Raw genomic sequence first — 16477 nt, forward strand, 5'->3', positions numbered from 1 at the left:
GAGATCGAAGAGGAAAATCTTGATCCGCCAGGTGAGTACGTTCGAATCCCAGACCGGTTTTATTTGGGCAAAGTCATCAGAGCCACCGCTGTTGGTCACGGAGCTGCCGAGATATACAAATTTTGCGACAGATTCCAGCAGTGTACCATTGAGTCTGATGGGGCTATCTTCGTATGACTGAACTCTCATTTCGACGGCCTTCCTTGCGTTGATTCGTAGTTTTTTATCTTGAGCTACCTCGCGTAACGAGTCCAGCTTCATTTGGAGATCGGGCAGTGAAGACGAGATCAACATCATATCGTCTGTGTAGCCGAGGTCCTTCAGGTGTGAGCCATCGTTCCATGCGATGCCTCTAGGTGTTTCAGCTACCTTCCGCATGACGTCGTTGAGCAAGACGATGAGGAGAAGCGGCGACAGGAGGATGTCCTGTTTGACTCCTGTAGTCATTGAAATTGACTCCCCTGGGACTTGGTCGTGCACTATTTTGCAAGTACTACCATTATATAGGGACTGGATTATACCTAATACCTATGTACCTGCTAGGTATTTCACTTCGCCTGAGGCTGGACCACAGTGCGCTCCACTTCACGGAGTCGTAGGCTATCTTGAAGTCGACGAACGCCAGGAAAAATTTGGCTCGCCACTCCACGCACGACTCGATGAGTATGCGCAAGGTGTTCGTGTGATCAGTGCATGAGTGTCCTGAACGGAACCCAGCCTGCTCCTCCCGATGTGTTTTTGCAATCTCTGGGGACATACGGTTGAGAAGTACTTTTGCCAGTACTTTAGCTGCAGTGGGTAAGAGCATTATGCTCTTCCAGTTATTGCAGACTGACAAGTCGCCTTTCTTCGGTACCTTTACGAACCTTGCTTCCATTCACAAGGAAAACGCTCCGTTTACCAAGCAGACTGCAAAAGGTGATAGAGTATTTCAGCTGACCTAGCCGGGTCCGCTTTTAAGAGCTCCTCGTTGATTTTGTCCACCCCTGTTGCTTTTCCTGCCTTCAGCTGTTTGATGGCAGCGACTACTTCTGCGGATTTGGTGGAGTCGTTAACAGATTTAGGAGTGGTCCGGAGCTGTTCGGAATATTCGTCGGTTGGGTTTGGCATTGGCAACTTGTTGAGGTTGGAGAAGTGCATCGTTTCAGTTGCTCCTCTGTACTAACACAGCGGCTATCCCGTGGCGTCCTTCAGGGGCTTTTTTGGGGGCTGTGAGACCTGTTGCACAAACGCTTAATTACATCGTACAACTCCATCGTGTTTGATATCTTGGCTTTTGCCATAATAGACATTTATAAATTCAGCTTACAAATTACACAACACCTTTTCCGCTGATTTTTTTTCACAGGAAACGACAAACGCCAAATTAGTCAATTGGAAATATGTCGGTTTTAATATCCTATTTTTGGAACGAAGTTCCTTACGGCAGGCTAGACATTTGGCTGGACGACCGAACTGAAAAAAAATGTGATACTAAAAGCGTAAGAAAAATATATAACGGAAGTGACGTAATATCAGTCACACGACTGTATACTATGACGTTTGTTATTTGTTAAACTAAAATATTACTAGTAAACTTTTTTTTGTATTATTTATGTAATTTTATACTGTCGACAAAAATAAATAAAGACACATGTTTTGTATTTCACTTAATAGTTTGAATTATTATTATTATTATTATTTTCTTTGATTTATTTTATTTTACGGTATTTGTTATTTTCTAAAATACTAAATTTCCTAAATACTTTTATGTACTTAATAAAAACCAATCAACAAAATTAAAAAAAATCAAGAACTAGAAAATATATATACAATTCAACATTTTCTTTTCAAATTGTAACGCTTCAGCCTGTAATATCCCACTACTAGGCAAAGGCCTCTTCCCCCATGTAGGAGAAGGATCAGAGCTTAATCCACCACGCTGCTTCAATGCGGGTTGGCGGATATATTCCTTACTACGAGTAACGATCGCTATCAGGTGTACATGATAACAACCGGGACCGACGGCTTAACGTGCTCTCCGAGGCACGGTGGGGAGACCCCACAAGGACTGCACAAACACCCAGACCACGGCAAACACCTGTATGGCCAATACAAATGTTTGTCATGTGCGGGGATCGAACCCGCAACCGCCAACGCAACAGGTACATGGCTGTAACCGTTGCGCCAACGCGGCGTCAAATTGTGTTGCTTCTGTACTATCCGAAGGAACTTCGTTCCTACCTGGTGTTCCATGACACCACATATTATAGAAAACTAGCTGGTACCCGCGACTTCGTCTGCGTAAGATTAGTAAGTACTTCGAGTAGCTTATTATCTTCTCTGTATTTATCTTATACCAAAATTGGTTCTGCGACATAAAAATCATTTCGTTACTACCAAATGAGCATTAGAAATATATTATCAATTTTTATTGTATTTATGTTTCAATGTTTTGGTGATAATGGCTTACTCATAAAAGATAGATATATGCTGTCGCGGACTTTTTTGTAGGACTAATTAAGATAAACATTTCTCTTATATATTATATACGTGTAAACTTTACAGTTTTTGCAGCGTACGCCAGAATAGCTCGCAGATGGTAGATTTTTTTTCCGACTTACTTGACAATTATCGTTATATTTTGGACAATTCATACACTATCTTTAAAAATTATAGCCTATGTGTTATTCTAATATATATGCTATATTCTATCTGGTAGTTTTTGCGTGAAAGAGGAACAATCATCCGTACATGTATACATACATACAAACTTTCGCGTTTATAATATTAGTAGGATTATATGCCAGATTAGTGTAGTAATTTTACTTATGCAGAAGATTACAGTGAAAATATGAAGCTTAGAACTCAAGTCAATATGAGCAAAGGCGTAGGCATCTAACCAGTGCTAATAATGCAATCTGCATTACGACACGTGTAGGGTTACTCGGTTAGTTAAATTTCGAACTTGTGTTATGTTCTAACTCTTCATAGGTAAAACAAACTACTCGTACATACTACTCGTTTGATTGCTTTGTAAAATATATTGATATTTTAAACCTAAATATCATCTTTATAGAAGACAAGAGTTATTGTTCAGGTCGCAGTTATAAAATAAAAATAAATTTATAAAATAAAAATAGCCCAAGTTACTCCTTACTATATCACTTATCTGCGAGTGGAAGTCCCGTCAAAATCGGTCCAGCTGTTTCAGAGATTAGCCGGAACAAACAGACAGACAGACAATAATTGTAAAAATATTATTTTGGTATATGTACCGTACAGAATAGACACTCCAATTTTATTTATTTATCCAATATTAAAGTTTTAAAAATATACGAAAGCCAATATATAAATATTTTATTGAAAGCCAAAATATTTTATTAGAAATATCTTCTATACATATATTAATACGTGAAGCAAAAACTTTGTACCCGTTTTTACGAAAATTGCGCGGACGGAGGAGTGTGAAATTTCGTAGACTTATAGTTTATATAGAGGAGTGCAGAATGCTTTTTTTTTTTAATTATACATAAAAAATACATTAAATCAATAATAATAAAAATTAAAAATAAAAATTAAATTAATATTTATTGTAAAAGTCTGTGGTCAATTGGAATGGATTATAGATTACTTAAATCTGTGATTATAGAAGTATAGTCTTTGACAACAAAATCTTAATAATCTTCAAAATTATAATTTTAATTAATTATTACGCTCGAATTTCGACCACTGAGAGCGACCACTGGTATGTATAAATGTCTGAAGTTTTAAAGATGAAATTAATTCGACAGAGTTTTCGTAAGATAATGATTGTGACGGATGTTGTCCTGTTTATTTGGATTCAGAATTCCTTGAACTTCCTTAAGCTAGCTTATCCAGTAAAAAATTCGATATTATTCTTACCGATAGGGAGTTCTGATTGTGCAAAAATAACGTGCTATATATAAATGTACTTAAGTTATAACTATAAAGTGGCTAGTATACTGTATACCTAAAATTACTAGGCGACTAGGCTTTTAAATGAAATTTTTAATAATTTTAAAGTAAAGAATTGAATATAGGTTAGCACAATGCCAATTTATGTCTTACAACATACAAAACGTTCCTCCAATGGTCGGATATTCAGTTAAGCTGACGGGCTAACTTTTAATTTAAACACGCGTACTGGGTATATAATATAATTAATATATTAAGATACCAACACACAAATTTTAACATTGAAATTTTTGTTAAAGCATCAAAGCAATAATCTCAAATGATCGAGAAAACAACATTAGCGACATATCCTTGTTCTAATTTTTTCTCTAAAACAGTAAAACTAACTAATGATACATACTTACATTAATTTAAATATATGTATAGAAAAACCAGTGACTAATTGAATAATCGCGGTTGTTTTATTCATGGAATCAACAGTTCCAACGCAACCATGAGTTGTGAAACATGTGTGGTATTGACGAGCATTGATAAGTAGTGCCGACATACTTGACAATAACAGCTTCAATTAATTATACTTTTCGACATAAATTACAAATTTTTTAGAACATCTCATTGTAAAATGTTTGAATTTATAGTTCTACTTGCTATTAAACAAATGTATTCTCAATGTGGTCTCTAAAAATTATTTATGAAATATTTTTTTTTTTACCATTAACTAAGAAGATTCACTTTATTATAAACTAATCGCCTGGTCCCATAACAATCTGTTATACCACTTAGGTTCTCATCACTCATTTAATTGCATTATATTAAGCATTTTCCCTAGAGATAGGAGTTTATTTTTCGAATAAGTGTTGTAGGTAACTCATTTAATAATCTCTGTATTTTCAAAAGCTTTTGTTTAACTTGCAATGTATGTAAGTATATATGAATGTATGGATGAATCTTGCAACTCAATTTTGATGTACGGTTAGCCATGTGACGTCATTCTAAATCCAACATGGCGGAACACCCAATATGGCGGAATAGTTATTTTTAATGCCCTCTTATAATCAAATAAAAATGTTTGCTGAGAATAACTAAAAAAATAAAGTTACTCTCAATTCAATATGGCGGACTCCTTTTTTTTTTTGCTTTCCTACAATAAGGGTATTAAATGAAGGGGACTTGCTGAAAGTAACTGAAGTCGTTTTGCTGTAAATCTAATATGGCATACTTCTAAAGATAGTGGACTACATTTTTAGTCAATCCTACCTTTCCTAAATCATGGGATTCAAATGAAAAGATTCGCTGAGATTACCAGATTAAGAAAGTTGTTCAGCAACAACTAAAAAAATCAGTGTGTCACATAGTTTTCCCGGCAAACTTCCAGTAAAACCCTCATCAGAATCGACTTAGCCGTTCCGTAAACTTTCCTTTTGAAGCCCTCTCTCCATTGGTGAAACCGCATGAAAATCCGTTCAGTAGATTTTGAGGGAATCGACCACATACACTTTTGGGGAAACTGTTGTCCGCGACTATGTCCGCATGGTTATGAAGATATGCATTAATTACTATTGATTAAGATTTAAGGTGTTTAACGCAAATTATTTTTTTATTTCAGTCACTTGAAATATTTTTTACACTAACTTTTTAAAAGGCACAATTTAGTATAATTTAATAGTTATTTTTATAAAACCTCTCTATACACCACATTTTAGTTTTATTTTCAGGCTGCCATATAAATAACCTTTCAGGCGAACTTATAGGTGCTATATAATTGTGTTTCATACAAACTATCAACCCCAATTAAACCCCCTTAGCCGTGGAATATCGCAAAATCCGTTCTTAACGGACGTCTACTAACTATAATCTACCTCCCTGCCAAATTTCATCTTTGTTCATCCTGGATGGATGGACCATCCAGCGGTTTTTGAGTTCTCGTGATGAGTGAGTCATTGACCTTTCTCTTATATATATATAGATTACGATGCATTATTTGGACACCTCTTCACCATCTATAATCTCATCACCATCATCACTTCACCATGTCATCTCACCATCTATCATCTCTCTTCAAAACAAAGGCCTTTCATACAAACTTCCAACCCCCGTTTCTTCCCTTTAGGGGTCGAGTTTCGTAAAATCCGTTCTTAGCGGATGTCTACGTCCTGTAAAGAGCCTACCTGCCAAATTTCAAGTTTGTAGGTGTTATAGTTTCGGAGATTTCGTGATGAACCTTTCGCTTTTATATATATTGGATAGATTATGTAAAATGACGGTATATGTTGATGATAACAGTTTTATAAGAAAAGTTTATTTAATATTTTTTTACGTATTTAATATAAAAGCTTGTGTTTTATAAGGTTTGTTACTTTTAATTTATTATCAAATAATATTGTCAAGAATCTTTTATAATTTTATTTAACAGCTTGGCCCAGCGACTCTACTGCTACTGTACTTACTGTTTGCTAATTTCAAGTAATATCACAACTTTATAAAGCTTGCTTCATTATGATAAGATAAGAGTACTTATGGTATTTGATAGAAAAAAAGGTTGTTAGATTTTTCCGAATAATATTTTATTAATTTCTCGAAAAACTTAAACAGATAACTAAGTAGAGAACAGTTTCTGTTACACGAACATACAAGGTCGCCTGTTAGTTGTCATTGTCAATTGTTACTTGTTCATGTTTATAATGTCGTATGTATGAGTGTCTATCGTATCAATTCGACGGCTTAACATATTAGGGTGTCAATAGTTAATAGTGAGAAGACACCGGCGAAGCGGAATTAGAATGAAGTGCGCGGTTCGCCGCGGCCGTGTGCCACGTCATTGCCGTGACCCACTGACACAGATCCGCGGGGCCGCCTGCACCGATATCTGCACACGCCGCGCGTGCTTGCTCTTCCTTTACTACTTCTTTATTCAATATACATACTTTGTTTACGTTTTTAATACTTTTTAATGATAAAATATATAATTTATAATATATAAATTACTCATTTAAGTACTTTTGCGATATAAAAAATATGTACTTATAATTTTTTTGTTGAAATTTTTTCAGTGATCTGTCTATAATTATTTATGTGTTCTACAAATATATAAAAATATAATATTAATTGAATGATTAGTTTCTAAAACAAAATGTTATTGTTTTCCTATTATACAAATTACTAAACATTAACAAATTTAACAAAAAGATTAACGAATCGAGAATGAGCAATGATACTAAAATAAGTTATGCAATACGTTGACCTTGTTATCTAAATTGTGCACTTGACACGAATACTGTTCCATTTCACTTTCATGTCTATAGATATCTACTCATAGCTAGCATCGTATTCGTTACGTAGAGACTGCAAACCTTAGCAAATACGATAACAATGTGTTAGGAAGGGGATTTAGTTTTTTTAATAGTGTTAAATATTAATGATTAGTCTCACTTAAATGGAATTTTTAAATAAGATTTTTTGTCAATTCGTCATAGACGCCCAACCTTGTAAATTAAATTATTAACTAATAATAATAATATACTGAATATATGGTTATTTATTAGATATATATTTGTTTATCTGAATTCCAATATTCTTTCGTGCACAGTCGGTTTTAATCGTCACAGCGCAATTTTATCTTCGCGTCTGCGAGCGAGATCGAATGAGTTTCTTTTAGATGGAAATGACGTGGGAGTGACTATAGCGGCGATACGGTTTAGACTTCAGCCAGTCAGCAGCAGACGCCCCGCGCCGTCGTCATTGCGTGTCGTATCGCGTTGCTGCTGCCGCGCCGCACCGTGCCGCGCCGTGTTGATAATTTGTGAAGTAGACAAGGATGTATGTATATGTATGTCTCGTCTTTCAGTTGACTTTCATCGTCGTTTTGTAGCGAACGTTTCGCACGGTTATCGATAGGAAATTACAATTATACAATAATTTAGCTGCGTAATAAAGTTGGTGCATGTGCCTATAATACCGCAGGACAAGACAGTGGCTTTAAATTCCGAGGTCTCCTCAAACTGCGTTCAATCATCTAAAAATCTGCTTGGATAATAGCGTCGCGGCAAGCGTGGCGCAATGCAGTGTGTTTTTGGATGCAGATATAAATTGTGTTTCAAGTTTATTTATGGAGGTTGTCGTTGTGATAGCTGTGGTAGTGTAAGTTTTTGGAGATAAATCATGTTGCCCATGGTGCAAGCAGAACCTGTGCTCTTTAATTGCGCGGGTCACTCTTCCGATGGAGCCTCACCAACGGCCACTTTACCTCCCTCGCTTACACCGGATTCAGAAGTTGAAGGACTCACAGATTTTTTTTATGATATAGATGTTGCCGTAGTTAACACATTTTCAAGGTAAATATGAGGATGTAATTCGATAACTAAGTTCTACAATATTGAAAACGAGTTGTATGCCCTTTAACTTGTCTGCACATAAACTTTCGCAACTTATTAGTAGGTAATATAGATTTACTTGTTGCATTTTAGGAAGAATTTGCAAAACAATCGTTTGTTAGGATCATTGTTTCTATTCGGAGTAATTATGTAAACCATTTTTTTATTAAATGTTTTTCGAAATGGAGGTGTAAATGACCTTGTTCTATAAATGACCTTCAATTCCATACAAGGTGCTTAAGTGTAGAAGCAGGAGAGTTAGCAGTTAAGTGTTCAAGTAAGAAAACTAAAAAAAATAGTACTTTATTCGAGTAGTGTTAATGATATAAACATGTTTGATATTATATTAGGGAAATTGAATTCTGAATAATAGATTACGCAGAATTAAACTACACGATAAAAAGTAGCTGGCGCTACATGACTTTTAAAATTTAAAGAAAAGAGGTACTTGCAATGACACACCTGTGACAATTACACAATATTTTTTGCTTTTGCGAGGAAATTGTAAATAACAAGGTACCCAGACTTAATTAGAGCTCTATTTGTCTAAATACATTTATCTGAGATAAAACTAACATTATAATTTTTATTTAACTTTGTGAGCATTATATTAAATAGTTGAGAAACTTTAGAACTTTGTATTTAGATATAACATTATGCAATTTAAATACTGAGGTAAAAAATAATACATTTCCTATTGTACCGTAGTACAAGTAGTAATCCATATCCGAGTAGTAGTAAACCCTATTTCAAACAAAGCCAAATTGTTCCAACAGTTTCAAAAAGTCCGTAACTTTATTATTAACACTCGACTCACACTTGGCACATTTACTTGTCACATCGAAAAAGCGATAACAGGCGTTTATTGAGTAGATACTTAAGTTTCGCTAATATTGTGATATCATCATCATCATTCCAGCCTATTGCAGTCCACTGCTGGACATAGGCCTCCACAAGTTCGCGCCAAAAATGCGTGAACTCATGTGTGTTGCCCATAGTCACCACGCTGGGCAGGCGGGTTGGTGACCGCAGGGCTGGCTTTTTCGCACCTAAGACGCTGCTGCCCGTCTTCGGCCTGTTGTTTCAAAGCCAGCGGTTAGATGGTTATCCCGCCATCGGTCGGCTTCTTAAGTTCCAAGGTGGTAGTGGAACTTTGTTATCCCTTAGTCGCCTCTTACGACACCCACGGGAAGAAAGGGGGTGGCTATATTCTTTTTTTGTGCCGTAGCCACACAGCACTATTGTAATGTGATAATTGCTATTAATTTTATTTATCACTAGCATTTGCCAACGGCTTCGCTCGCGTAGAAATTGATAATATTTACAAAGAGGAGCTGAACTAATACAATAATTTAGGACCTCTTTTTATACCACATTTATTGTCCAACTAGCTTCTGCCCGCGATTTCGTCCGCGTGGAACAATTTCTTTGGGCTAACTGGAGAAGCTATCAAAAAGAAAAAAAAACGATTTTGAAATATTCTTCATTGGTGCTCCGCTCCTATTGGTCTTAGTGTGATATATAACCTATAGCAGTGTTTCCCAAAGTGGGCGATAACGCCCCCTTGTGGGCGCTGCTTCACTAAAGGCGGTAAGAGAAAAAAAAATGGTGCCGTTGTGTAGAGGCTTGGGGGGCGATTTGCCATTTAATCTATAAGGACTCTCGACTACAACTTGTGAAAATCAACTAATATTCATTAAAAGATTGCTCAAAGGGGGCACTGTAAAATAATTTATTCTCTTAGTGGGCAGTAAACAAAATAAGTTTGGGAACCCCTGGCCTTCCTCGATGAATGGGTTATCTAATACTGACTTTTTTTTCAAATCGAGCAGTAGTTCCTGAGATTAGCGCGTTCAAACAAACAAACAAACAAACAAACTCTTCAGCTTTATAATACATATTAGTATAGCTTATCGTGCGCTAGAACTACCTACCAGACCTCGTTCTCGATCACGGTTCATGAAACAGTCGTGCAAAAATAGTCTTCCCTGAGGTCTTTTCAAGCCATTTTGAGGTACCTTGAGTAATATATAAATTATTATTTATACTTATTAGCAAACGCTAAAATTATTATATATGTTATGTGCAGTCAAAAGCCTGAAATAAAAATTTTCTAATTAAAATAAAATTTGTAACTTCAAAAGCAGTCCAGAAATAAAAGTTAATGAAAATAGGCAGCACTTTCAAACAAAATGTCAAGGATTGTGATGTAAGTAATTATTCCTTAATTTCAAAAACGCTGAAATACATATTTATGTATTTTTTTTTCAGAAGAGACAGAAATAGAGTCAGAAATGTCGGAATTCCATACGAATTTCATTTCTATTTTTTACCACTTTAAGGTTAAAATTTCCACAAAAGGTGAAATACGTGTTTCCTTACTTTAATCGGAAGCCGAAATGAAACATTAACATTCAGTTTTCATTCAGTTCAATCTAGACTGAAAATAACTATCCCAAGTTCCTTTTAACTCGTAATTTTAAAACATAAACTTACTAATACACTAGTTACGCACTAATTTTTAATGTGTTATTTTGTTTATAGTGTGAAATTAATTTGTGTTACTTGTTGTTCCATTCATAAATGAATGTGTCCCTTTCAATGTAGCAAATGATGAAAGGGTCAAAGAGTCATGAAAGGGAGAAAATCCACTTTGTTTTAAATGCTTCAAATAAGAATAAAATAAATAATAAAGATGAATGATAATTGTTTTTTTGTTAGCTATATAACGAAGGTTTTATTAGGGGGCGTTCATAAAATACGTAAGATGTTTAAGGGGGGAGGGGGTCGAGTTAAATCTCATCTAATCGTACGTTGGAGAGAGAGGGGGCCTCGCCAAATATCACGCAATTTTTTTCTGATTGAAATAAAAAAATATACTATTTTGGTCCATTTAACCCAGATTGTACATGCTTAAGATTTAATCTTAAGCGTAATCGTAATACGATTAAGATCATTCACTAATTCGTTCGAAAGAAAATAATTTCATTCATACTTCGACGTTATACATCTACTGACTGTCAAACAACCATATTTGTTTTATACCAAATAGCTCAATTTAATCTGAATTTACGGTTCAGTGTAGCTCGTCCTTTGTTTTCGCGCCACTGTCAGCCGAACACGCGACTCGATGAACGAGAGCGTACGAGCTGAGTGGCATCGACACACACATTATAGGCGAGCAGCCCACATTGCACCAGCAAAGCAAGCGCGTATGTTCCGCATAGTGCGACCCTCACGGATTGTCACAAGACGAGCTAATGAGTTACTGTGCGCAAGCGCCAACGGCTTAGAGTGGCTAGATTAGAACGAAGTTGAAGGAGCAGACGATTTTACTGAAAATCATATGGACATGTTGGTTCCAATAGTCTCTCTTGAGACCGCGCATGATTCTCCATGGACTGAATTAGAGTAGATATTCTTTTTTCAATCACAGTAGTTACGATTTAAGTACTCTATTGTTAAATTTTTATTACACTTATAATTAAACTCTCAGCAATATTGTTTACTAGTCTTAACTAGTCGTAAATAAAAGCACGGAGCATTTTTCTTTCTTTTTAACCGACTTCCAAAAAAAGAGGAGGTTCTCAATTGGACTGTATTTTTTTTTATGTATGATACATCAGAACTTTTGACTGGGTGGAGCGTTTTCGACAAATTTTCTTTTAATCGAAAGTTGGTGTGTGCCAATTGGTCCTATTTAAATTTATTTGAGATCTAACAACTACTTTTCGAGCTATATCTAATAATTCGTTTTTACTTGACGCTTTTTTCGTCGACCTACGTTGTATTATACCACATAACTTTCTACTGGATGTACCGATTTTGATAATTCTTTTTTTGTTGGAAAGGAGATATCCCAAGTTTAGTACCATGATAAGGAAACCAGGATCTGATGATGGGATCCCAGAGAAATTGATGGAAATTCTTGAAAATCCGCAATAACTTTTTATTAGGTGTACCGATTTTGATAATTCTTTTTTTGTTGGAAAGGGGATATCCCTAGTTTGGTACCATGATAAGGAAACCAGGATCTGATGATGGGCTCCCAGAGAAATCGAGGAATCTTGAAAACCCGCAATAACTTTTTACTGGGTGTACCGATTTTAATAATTTTTAATTTAATCGAAAGCTGATGTTTGTCATGTAGTCACATATAAATTTTATTGAGATCTGATTACTATTTTTTGAGTAATCTTTCTTGACTATTTTTTCGTCGATCTACGTTGTACTACTCGTCGATGTGATTGAAGTCGGTTTTTTTTTCATTTCCGAGCAAACACAATTATTACAATAACAATCCAACGCGTTCACGAAAGAAACCCACATTTTCAAAAATCTCACGTTAGATTGGGGGATGGGGGAGGGGGTTGAATAAAATCTCACTCAAAAACACCTCACGTAATTTATGGACGCCCCCTTATAAGGTCCTAGCATTTAAAAAAGTGTCGTATTTATTTTCTAGGGCATGTATAACGAAAATGTCCCTTTCATGTGACCTCTCAACTACGTACTTATTCATTTTTAATCAGTAGGCAAACAATTACGTTTCATGCTTATAATTTAAAAAAAAATAACGGACTATTCATACCAACTTTCAACCCTTATTTCATCTTCATGTTGTGTTATAAACTTTTAGTGTCTAGCACAAAACATTAAGGACTCATACAAACCAGCTCGAGCCCATAGACCACCTTAATCTAGTCCTGTCACGAAAACCGTTCTTAGCAGACGTTTACTAATTGTAAACTACTTCTCTGTCAAATTTTAAATTCATAGCGCAAAAAATTAAAGACTTGTAAAAACTTGTGTGAGCCCTTGGACCTCTTTAATGCGGCCCTGTCGCAAAATCCGTTCTTAGCGGATGTTTACTAATTGTAAACTACTTCTCCGTCAAATTTTAAGTTCACAGCGCAAAAAGTTAAGGACTTTTGTAAATACTTGTGAGAATCCTTAGACCTCTTTAATGCGGCTCTGTCGCAAATCCGTTCTAAGCGGATGTTTACTAATTGTAAACTACCACTGTGACAACTTTCAACTTTGTTTACAAAAAATTAGGACTTTTATAAAATCTTTCGAGAGCCCTTAGATCCTCCAGTCTATGTCACTAAATTCGTTTTGTGTAGACGTCTACTGACTAAGTTCTATCTCTTTGTCAAATTTCAAGCTTGTAGCATAAAAAATATAGTAGGTATTTTATAAAAAAAAATCGAGAAAGATCCGAGCAGCCTAAAATTTTTACGAACAAATGCCTATTACAGAAGTCCTAAAAATGAATATAATCGTATGTAATTCCGCCGTTGATGTCATCCCTGATAGAAGACGATTGAAAATAAAACTGTTATATTTATGTATAAATGATATATGGATTTAAAATTAGTTATTACGCGGTTTTGTTACAAATAAGAACATACAGCGTAATATGGTCATGATTTTTTTCAGTAGTTAAAGTTTGTACAATTTCTACCTTCCCTACAAGAAACGCGAATTATTTATACCCTAAGTTATGTATTTGTTTTCACTAAATAAAACATAATTTTGTTTGCTTACAAACGAAAAAAAAACCGACTTCAAATACATGGACTAGCAATACAACGTACGTAGACGAAAAAATAGCTAAGTAAATGCACATTATCAGAGGTAACTCAAAAAATGCTTGTCGGATCTTTATTAAATTTAAATGGGATCACATGACAAGCACCACCTTACGATTAAAAAAGTAATCATTTAAATCGGTCCAGCCAGTAAGAAGTTATGAGGTTACATACATTAAAAAAAATTAGTCGAATTGATAATCTCCTTTGTTTAGTCGGTATATAAGGGATGAAATTTGTTTTGTTACCTTTAACACATATAAAGACGAAGCTATCTCTAGCTTGATCATGTCTGCATAGAGATAAGATAGTATATTTTGACGAATTTTTATAAATCGACTATGAAGTTGATTAAATTAGAACCACAATGATAAGTTTTTGGAATAAAATTAATATATGTATTTGAAATTAAATTTTATACATTTACAATTTTAAGGTATTGATTTTGATCTTGACTATGTCGTATTTTTGTACGAAATTACAACATAGGCAAGATTCAAGCTGTCTGGACTCTCATTAGTAGAGACGCACTACACTAACAATAAAAAAATTGTAAAATATTTTGACCCTTGAGCGAAAAGGTGCTGCGATCATAATAATAATAACAATAATTCCGTTTAGCCTCTGAGGCAACTGGGGATCCGGAACGGTTCGCTCGCAGCCAGGATGCAAAAAGCGGTGTTATTTGGCTCGGCTAGGATTGTCTGCTGGTTTTACAGCCCACGGCCCTAACCCCCCGACTGTTTTATCTCGGGGCGGAGGGGGGGGTAATCCTCCACCCGCTTATATTTAACTGCTATTAACTTCTGTGACAAGGTACAAAATCTCGGTGTGGTTTTTGATAACTGACTGAACCTCAGCTGAGTGAGTTAAGCCGTAAGATGTTTGCTGCAATCAATTCATTTCGTCGGCTACAATATTACCTTCCATTACCCGCCAAAATGAAAAAAAAAAAATAGGCAAAATTGACTGACCCGCCAAAATTGTGTTAGCACAGTCACTCCTACCAATTCTTGACTATGCCTGTTACTTGCTTGCTGGACCTTAAGAGAGAGCAATTCAATAAACTTGAGCGTCTACAAACTCTTTGTATACGGTTCATATTTTGGTCTTCGTAAATATGACCATGTCTCCAATTTCCGTAATCGACTCAAGTGGGTCCCAATCCGCTTCCGCAGGAATACTCACATCCTCTTACTGCTTTATTGCGTGTTGTTTCATCCCGATACACCTTATCTCCAGAAACGCTTTGAGTTTCTTTGCGATACCCATGATCGTTCCCTTCGGTCTGACACCAATTTAAGCCTTAAAACTCCGTCTCATACTTCTTCTTATTACTCTAATTCCTTCTCTGTTAAATCTGTCCAATTCTGGAACACTCTACCTCTTCCTTTTCCATTAGACAAGCTCAATCTCTTCTCCGTCAAAAAATATCTTAAGCTACACTATTTATCACTAAACACGTTATGATCGCCTTTATCGTCTTTGTATGATATAAGTATTTTATATATGTAAGTATTATGTATATAGTTGGTTTATTATTATATATTATTTATGTGTACTTTATTGCAATATATTCTACGCACACCAATTATTTATTTGTTCACTTCCTAACCGCAATTTCTGTTTTGTGTGCTATATACCAAAGGTTGTCTGGAAGAGATCGCTCTTTCAGCGATAAGACCGCCTTTGTACATCTTTCATTTTATATTATTACTAGCTGACTCGGTGAACGTTGTCTTGCCGCTAAACACTATTTAAAAATAGGGGTTGGTGGTAGAAGGGTGAAAATTCAGGGTTGTATGTATTTTTCAACGCCAAATCATAATAAAATAAAGAATGAATATTTTATCTAAAAATTAAAAAAATATATGGGTGGACTACCCTTAACATTTAGGGGGATTAAAAATAGATGTTCGATTCTCAGACCTACCCAATATGCACACAAAATTTTATGAGAATCGGTCAAGCCGTTTCGGAGGAGTTTAACTACAAACACCGTGACACGAGAATTTTATATATTAGATTTTGTTGTTTATTTTAATGGTGTGCAATAAAGATTATTATTATTATTTATATATTTTAATATATATATATATAGCGCCTCACATTGTTGGTCCGCGATGGCTATCCGCGTCGGCTAAACTGCTTAACCGATTTTAATTAAATTTACACACCTGTGTAGTTTGATCCAAATTGAAAGATAAACTATATTTTATTTCGATATAAATAATTATTATATTCACAAAAAAAATGTGGTACGAAGTTCGCGGGGCCAGCTAGTGTAAGTGTATGTACGCTTCAGCTTGTAATATCCCACTACTGGGCATAGGCCTCTTTCCCCATGTAGGAGAAGGATCAGAGCTTAATCCACCACGCTACTCCAATGCGGGTTGGCGGATATATACCATGAGTAATGATCGCCATCAGGTGTACATGATAACAACCGGGACCGACGACTTAACGTGCTCTCCAAGGCACGGTGGGGAGACCCACAAGGACTGCACAAACACTTAGACCACAGCAAACACCTGTATGGCCAATACAAATGTTTGTCATGTGCGGGGATCGAACCCGCAACCGCCAGCGCAACAG

At 35.6% G+C, this 16477-nt stretch overlaps 1 protein-coding gene and 1 long non-coding RNA gene across 2 annotated transcripts in view; one reads left to right on the top strand and one right to left on the bottom strand.

Annotated features, from left to right (window-relative positions):
• The first annotated feature begins 7984 nt into the window (after positions 1-7984).
• LOC123669786 (mucin-12) overlaps positions 7985-16477 on the top strand; it is a 50149-nt gene continuing 41656 nt past the window's right edge. The window contains exon 1 of the mRNA XM_045603377.1: positions 7985-8249. Within this exon, the coding sequence (XP_045459333.1) occupies positions 8077-8249 (173 nt within the window). The 5' untranslated portion in view covers positions 7985-8076. The remainder of the gene's footprint in view (positions 8250-16477) is intronic.
• On the bottom strand, positions 11242-11832 carry LOC123669452. The gene is made up of 2 exons (XR_006745757.1): positions 11798-11832; positions 11242-11351 (listed from the first exon to the last, which is right to left on the bottom strand). It is a non-coding gene; the product is annotated as an uncharacterized LOC123669452 (long non-coding RNA).

The sequence above is a fragment of the Melitaea cinxia genome, chromosome 3 (assembly GCF_905220565.1).
Source record: "Melitaea cinxia chromosome 3, ilMelCinx1.1, whole genome shotgun sequence".
Taxonomy (NCBI): domain Eukaryota; kingdom Metazoa; phylum Arthropoda; class Insecta; order Lepidoptera; family Nymphalidae; genus Melitaea; species Melitaea cinxia.